Source organism: Cibotium barometz, chromosome 2 (genome assembly GCF_041138505.1).
Source record: "Cibotium barometz isolate CiBa-2024 chromosome 2, ASM4113850v1, whole genome shotgun sequence".
In the NCBI taxonomy this organism is placed as follows: domain Eukaryota; kingdom Viridiplantae; phylum Streptophyta; class Polypodiopsida; order Cyatheales; family Cibotiaceae; genus Cibotium; species Cibotium barometz.
The window spans coordinates 38,882,737-38,890,356 of NC_141047.1; the positions used below are offsets into that span (position 1 = coordinate 38,882,737).

Consider the following 7,620-nt stretch of genomic DNA (forward strand, 5'->3'; position numbering starts at 1 on the left):
TTCCTGCCTCTGCCTCATCATCGGCAATCCCAACGTCTCCAACCTCAACATCACCCGCGCTGAGGAGCTGCCCGCCAAATGCAACGTCTCCGTGCCCAGTCCGGACAAACTCTGCCCCGGTTTGTACACACTTCTCATTTTATGAACCCTAACGCCGAGCAAAGTAGATGAATATTCTCATTCATATTAATTAATTTGTCTTGAGTTTAAAAGAGTACTCAACCAGTCGATGAACCCTAAACCCTTAACACACTTAGAAATTGTGGGAAATTAGAGCTTTTCCACATTGAAAGAAGATGGTATCCCCTACGTCTCGCAACCCACTCATGCTTATTCCCATCCCCCATATCCATGGTGGTTTCCTCCCTAATAGAGTGTGAGAGGAACCCCCACAGGTACTTGGCCATGGTGGGTGGTTTCCTCCCCAATCGTGAAGGTGGAACCTATTAGAATGATCGTGACCATGGGTTTGCTACTATAGAACTTCTAGTTTTTTGCTCGCACACTTACTAAAATCATGATTACTTAGAAACCATGATGAAGATGATGTTCTCGACTCAAGGATGCTTAGTATGAATACACTCTTAGATGATGTTCTCAACTGAAGGATGCTTAGTATGAGTACACTCTTAGATGAAATTGTGATCATGATTAAAAATAAAAAGAGTGCATATTATTAACTCTACTTTTGAAAAATCATGCTAGATGTTTCTTTAAGTTGAAGGAATTATTAATTCAAGGGTGCTTAAGAAATTGTGTTTATGATTGAAAATTTAAATAGTACATATTCTCAATTCTACTTATCATATCTTTAAATTGAAGGAATATTAATGCTTTTTAGAATAAAATATTTAACAACTTATATGCTAATACACTTACCAAAAACTATTATGAATATGCTTTGAGTTGGTTCTCAACTTCATCTTTAAATTGAAGGAATATTAATGCTCAATGGAACCAAAAATCATGAGGGTGGTACTTTAATTACTTATGCTTTGAATCGGAGTTACTTATTTCAGCATCACTACTTTTAACAAACATGCTAGTTGTATAGTAAGTGCAGATTGACATGAATAGTTCATTTGTAGCCACCATGAATTGAATAGGGTACAAGTGAGGTTAAGCCTCACTTGGTCTTTTTATTCTCTTTTCCTCTTTTGGGATATAAGGCTAAGATATTTTTATAATAAATAAAATTCTTAGCCTAAAATTGAATTATTACTAAGCTAATTCCAAATATTTGTCTCTTAGTTTGCCATTATTTCAATTAGCAAGTTAGATGTACACATACATACTTCAAACATGTGCCCAAACACAATGTAAGGGCTATAGGGAACAAATCGGGGAAGTGAAAGGTTGGATCTAATAGCTAGAGTATCCTTCAAAGTACATTTCATGAAACATTTGGAAAAAAAACGTTATTTAAATTAAAGAAAATCTGTCTGTAGTCTCAAGAGGTTGATTTCAATCTTCGTCAAGAATTATCGCTTGCCCTTTATTTGAGGGTACAAAGTATAACTTCCACACACATAATTGGAGATCATGAAATATGAAATACTTGAGCTTGAAAGTTTAGCATATTAAAGCAAAACCAAGCACATAAGACTTCATCCCCATAAAGAGCCATAAAAGTGTATTCATGAAGATGGGTGGATATTGTACATAAATCATGGTGGTAGGACTAATTTTTTTGAAATGCATGAAGTTTATTTCTTACAATGCATTGGATTTGCATTGGATCATTGGAACGTAAGCTTACTCGAAAGGAGTGAGTTCGCATCAATTCACACCCACCCACCACATCCTAAATAAGGGATGTGGTTTAATATAAAATCGTAGCAAAATTTAAAAGCAGGGGGTGTGGTTCAATATGAAATCCTTGGAATTAAAAAGAAAAACAAAACCTTGTTAGAAGGCACTCATCCATAAATAAACAAGGCTCGCATAAATAATTATTTAGGGCATCTTTTTCTTTTTCTTTTTTTAAAGTAGGCATTTTTGGAGGGAGGTGAAGTATCGGTGCTGTGCTAACCCTTTTGGTTGTGTTGTGCTTGAATTTTAACCCTCAGGTGTGACACTCGCGCCTACACCTGCAAGTAAGTTTTGACACAACTGTGCTTAAGCTGTCCCCATTAATGAATCATTGTGGTTCAAATTAAGGTAGGCTAATGTTTTTGGGGTTTATGTGGTTTGTCTAATTTTATATAATCAGCATCAGGAGCCATCGTCCCAGCATCACCAAGACGTCCCAGAACGCCTTCGATAGTTGCCATGCCCCCAAGCATGCATATGTGACCAACTGCGGATCAAGGAAGTTTTGCTTTCTCGCTTATAGCCCCAGCCACTTTTCTACACATCACAGTCACTGCACTCGCCACCACCTTCACCTTGCAGCTCCGTTTTTAGGCTACTCTCTTAATTCTATATTAATAAACCATCCCCATCCTTCATAAAAGCACCCCGCTATCTTCACGTTGTTCTAGGATATCGCTTGCCATACTAAACTCGGTTTATTTTAATTGATGAGATAATCTCCCATAAATTTCCATCTTTTTTCACATAGAATCATTAGCACTTCTTCACAAATGGTGTGGTCAATAGAACTTAGCCATGAATGGGCTTGTGTGTTTTGAAATCTCCCCACCCATGACTTGTCATGGAAATGAATCTTATAAGCATATTTGTTACTTAACGGGTTATGCAATTGAACTTGTAAGCTCTATGTGAGGGTTTCAACTGAACACATGTCTCAACTTTTTGTGCGGGCTCAATTTTAATGAACACACGAACCAACTGTTAAACTCAACAAAGTTATAAGCCTTAATGAATAGGGAACAAAATCGATGTAATAACTTTCCAAACATAGCTCATCTTATCTTCTAAACAACCATTAAGCCTTACGATGGCATAACCCTTTTTTGTGGTGCTGATAATCAAAGATTTTAGGGTTTCTTAAGTTACAAAAAACAATCACAATTTTTGTTTGCGGTCAATTAGTGCATGCCAACTTACTTCAAAGATAGAAATCTTTTCAATCATAATTGCATTAATTATCCGAAGGAATACTACCACCTAAGGTTGAAAGTGGTCAAGTGAACCCAATGTCAACTTCTTGAGGGTCACTTCTTCTCTTTTTCCTTCTAAACCATAGTGTTGTAATTCTTTCACACCACTATAAGTTGCAGTGGATGGATTATCAATTACTATGCATATAGCTTCCAAGATTTTAGGGTTTCTTAAGTTACAAAAAACAATCACAATTTTTGTTTATGGTCAATTGGTGCATGGCCAACTTACTTCAAAGATAGAAATCTTTTCAACCATGATTACATTAATTATCTTAAGGAATATTACCAACTAAGGTTGAAAGTGGTCTAGTGAAGCCTATGTCAACTTCTTGGGGGTCACTTCTTTTCCTTTCCCTTCTAAACCATAGTGTTGTAATTCTTTCACACTACTATAACTCGAAGTGGATGGATTTTTGGAGAGCTTCTTTCAATGAGCCTTTTAGAGCCAAGGGGAGCTTCTTTTGCACTCAAGGAAATTTATGGTGAAATTTTTTCATTTATCTATTCAAGACTCGTGCCATCTTTTTTTTCAAGACTCATGCCATCTTTTGTAATGTTCAATGCAATTTTAAGACTTGCACAACAAAAACTAAAGGTGAAAGTATACATGCATCTTTCTAGAAAACAATTAAGAGTCCAAAATATGCATTTTTCAAGTTATTTTACTAGTACGCATATGGTGCTGCCTTATAAACGGACAAAAAATCTTGTAAAAAACAACACTACATCATCCTTTACAAACCATGTCAACAATCGTTTCTCGATCTATAGGTAAGCCTAGGCCCTATTAATGCTGAAGATAATTTAGCTTATTTTAATACAAGTTAATGGATATACAAATGGGTATGTCCTAGGACCTATTAATGCTACAGATAATTCAGATTGTTTCAATATAGGTTGATGGATATACATATGGACTTGAGGATATATATATAGACTTGAGCATCTGATCCTAAGACCCTAAGAAAAGACATATTATAAATGCTTACATGCTAGGTATGGTTGCTTTTTGGCAACCTTGTTATGAAAATTTGGATATGAGCATGATGGTCTCTAATAAATTTTAACACCATATTGACCACCACAATCTTAAGCAGAGGTAGTAGTATCAATCTAAAAAATTTCATGTATTTTTTTAAAAAAACTATCTTCTCAATTGTGATTGAAGAATCCACCTCCGTAGCTCATTTGATTCTTTCTTTTATAGCCTTTGCCACCTTCGATCTATAATGGGTACATAGAGGAGGTTGAAATTATTGATTTATGTAAGACAGAGGATATCTATAGAGAAAGGAGGTTTGGTCTGCAACTTGAAGCTAGCCAAAGCTAGCATGTGTACCTCCTCTTATGTTAGAATTGTGTCTCAAAGAACTAGCATTGGGAATGGCTGGTATTGGAAAAATATTTGAGTACACTTTCCATGTGTGTGTTTAATCCATATTATTAAACCACATCATTTGTGATTTTGGGCCCTCGTTTAGGATGTTTCCTCATTAAGAAGAAATTGGGCCCTTGTTAAGACGTTTCCTCAGTAAGAAGAAATTGGGAGCTATGCATCCCTTCCACGAATCTCAAAGTGGCTCACTACAATTCTGACAATCTATTGTTCATCCATGACATTTCACATGACTCCCAATTTGAGTTCTTCAAAGGGCCCAAAATGATTGATTCCTTTCCTTTTCAATTATAATCTAACCATCTTACAATGGGTTGGTGTCTTTAGTTTTGGAGTTTTTCCTCATTTGAACTAGAAGCATTAACATCCAGGTTGAGCCTTCTAGGAAGTTTCTTTTATTAACAAGCTCTTATTGTGTGTAATCATACTTTGGATGATGGATTTTCTCCTCCTCAACATCAATGAAAGTTCTAGGCCTCCTATGTCCTCTACATGTGCTCACTCATGGTACATGGGAGTTCCAACAAGGGGTATCTTTCACTGTATGTATTATGGCAATTATCTTGGAGGGTTTTGTAGATGCTACCATTTTGGCTAGTTTCTCCAAGCTAGGGCTAGAAGTAATGTGTTCCATTTTCATACCCATGCATTTTGGTACTTTACAATAAATAATTTTCCAAGTCAAATCATACAAGCTTATTTAGCCCTTTAAACCTTCTCTGGGAAGCCTATTTCCTTGATTACTTTGATAAAGACAATGAAGATAAAATGTAGATAATTCAAGATAAAAGAATAATAAAACTTATTGATGCCAAGATGTCACCCCAATGTGCTATTCTAATGCTCCACCAACTTTCTCCCAATGAAACAAACAAGACCTATCATGGCCAACCATTACACTATCTACACAGAGAATTGCTTTCTAACCATTATCTACACATGGTGAATTGCTCTCTAATTTTTATTACGCCTCATCAACCATGAATCCAATGAAGTTTATCTTTGGATATCTATAGTGAAAAATGGTTTAGAATGGTTTGGTTAGTAAATTAATTGTGCCTTTGTTTTCCATGTTTACTCTTGGTTAGATTTGCATGTAGTGTGGTTTTTCCACAGCAGCATTGTCCAAGACTACATGCACATTGTTTATTATTAAAATTTATTGAGATAATGAAGATAAAATGTAGAGAATTTAAGATGAAAGAATAAAAAGCTTTGCCATGATGTCACCCCGATGCACTATTTTAATGTTCCACCAACTTATCAAGATCTCCATGTAATGTATGTCAGTCTTTTTCACCTTCCCCTCATTCCACCATATCCTAATTATTGGGACATATTTTTCTTGGGCTTCCTCTCGTGTTCCTACCCCACGACTCACATAACTCCAAGTGTTTTTTTGGGAAACGCTTTTTTTTGCACTCATCCAACTATGTGATTACACATTATTTTCTCCCAATGAAACAAACAAGACTTTTCCTGGCCAACCATTACACTATTTACACATGGAGAATTTCTCTCTAACCATTATCTACATAGGTTGGGCCCATCTCCACAGTCTATTTTCATGGCTTCATCCGCCAATCCCTCCAATAATACAACATTTGCAAAACAACTTAATTAAAGCTCTTGCAACTTTCATGTACCTCAAAGGAAAAGAACCAGGATCGGTTGCCCATTGGGAGGCATGGACAATCATGTCAAAAGTGTACAAGCTCTACAATAGGCTCATAACAGAGAAGGTGGTAGACCTTGTAACAAGAACATGCTAGAGGTGAAAATGGAAACAACCATTAGGATGTGGAGAGCCTTTGGCATTATTGAACAGGCAAAAGAGGCTCCTCTGTGAGGAGAATTTGCCACTTTCATCATGAATTTGGGGTAGTCAGATTAGTCAAAGGTGATAGTCGAGGCCTAATAGTATTATAAGGTCTCAAATGCTTTCTTATATGGTTGCTTGTGTTTAACATCTCCTCTGGTAGTTGTCATAATATGCAAAACTCTTATAACTTTCTTTGGAATATAATGGAAGTTTCATCTTTGATTGATTAGAGAAAAAGACATGTATGCTCTTTATGTGCCCCTACATCTTTCTATGGTGTCTTTTAAGTGTGAGAAAACTAAAGTTGCTATGAAATTATAGTAAATTGAGAGAAGAGAGAGAGAGAGAGAGAGAGAGTAGAGGGATATGTCTCGCCTTACATCCGAAAAGCACTTGCTAAAATTTCCTTGATGAATCCAAGGCATGTTCAAAGCTCTTAAAGAGTGGTTAGGTGGTCAACACTAGCATGCAAGGTCCATGATCCGAGGTATGTTCAAAGCTCTTGAATTTATAATAAGATAGCCTAAAATCCAATTGTGTGCTTATGTGAAAACAAATCATTTAACAAATTCCACAATCATTTTACTAGGTTTAATAAAGTCTCTCATTTGTATAGTTTGTAGGAATTATTAGCAATAGCAACATGTGAAATGAAACAAAGGCACAAATAATTTATGAACCAAACCATTGTGAACCATTGTGCACTCTAGACATCCAAAGACAGACTTCTTTGGATTCATGGTTGATGAGGCATAAGCAAATTGGAGGGAAATTTACCAATGCATCGGCCACTTTGTTTTCTCATCCTGGTCTATAAACGATTTCAAAATTATATTCCTACAAAAATTCTATCCACCTTCTTTGCTTTGCATTCAATTTCGCTTAGCTAAACAAATGTCTCAAAGCAGATTAATCAATTTGCAACAACTGAAACTTAACTGCAAGGAGATAATGTCTCCATACACACAATGCATGCACAGCAGTCGATAATTCCAAATTATATGCTGAATAATTACTCTCATGAGGTTTTAGCTTACATGACTCAAATGCAACCGGATGCCCATCTTGCATCAAAACCCCACCAAGTGCTATAATACTAGCATCCGTACAACCAAGAAGGTTTTTCCAAGCTTATGCAATTTAAGCACAGGGGTTATAGTCAATGCATGCTTCAAAATCTGAAAACTTTGCTCACATTGTACAGTCCATATGAATGTTCTACCCTCCTTCAAAAGGTACGTCATAAGACTTGCTTTATGAGAAAACTCAAAAATGAAGATTCGGTTAAAACCTGCAAGTCCCAGAAATCCATGAACTTCTCTAATAGAAATGGG

General features: G+C 36.1%; 1 protein-coding gene across 1 annotated transcript in view; it reads left to right on the forward strand.

Moving 5' to 3' along the window:
- Positions 1 to 2,687, forward strand: part of LOC147641041 (uncharacterized) — a 3,121-nt gene extending 434 nt beyond the window's left edge. Inside the window, exons 1-3 of the mRNA XM_086809571.1 lie at positions 1 to 119; positions 2,070 to 2,096; positions 2,213 to 2,687. The exon at positions 1 to 119 is cut by the window's left edge and continues 434 nt beyond it. Of these exons, the coding sequence (XP_086665697.1) occupies positions 1 to 119; positions 2,070 to 2,096; positions 2,213 to 2,295 (229 nt within the window). The 3' untranslated portion in view covers positions 2,296 to 2,687. The remainder of the gene's footprint in view (positions 120 to 2,069; positions 2,097 to 2,212) is intronic.
- Positions 2,688 to 7,620: the final 4,933 nt, after the last annotated feature.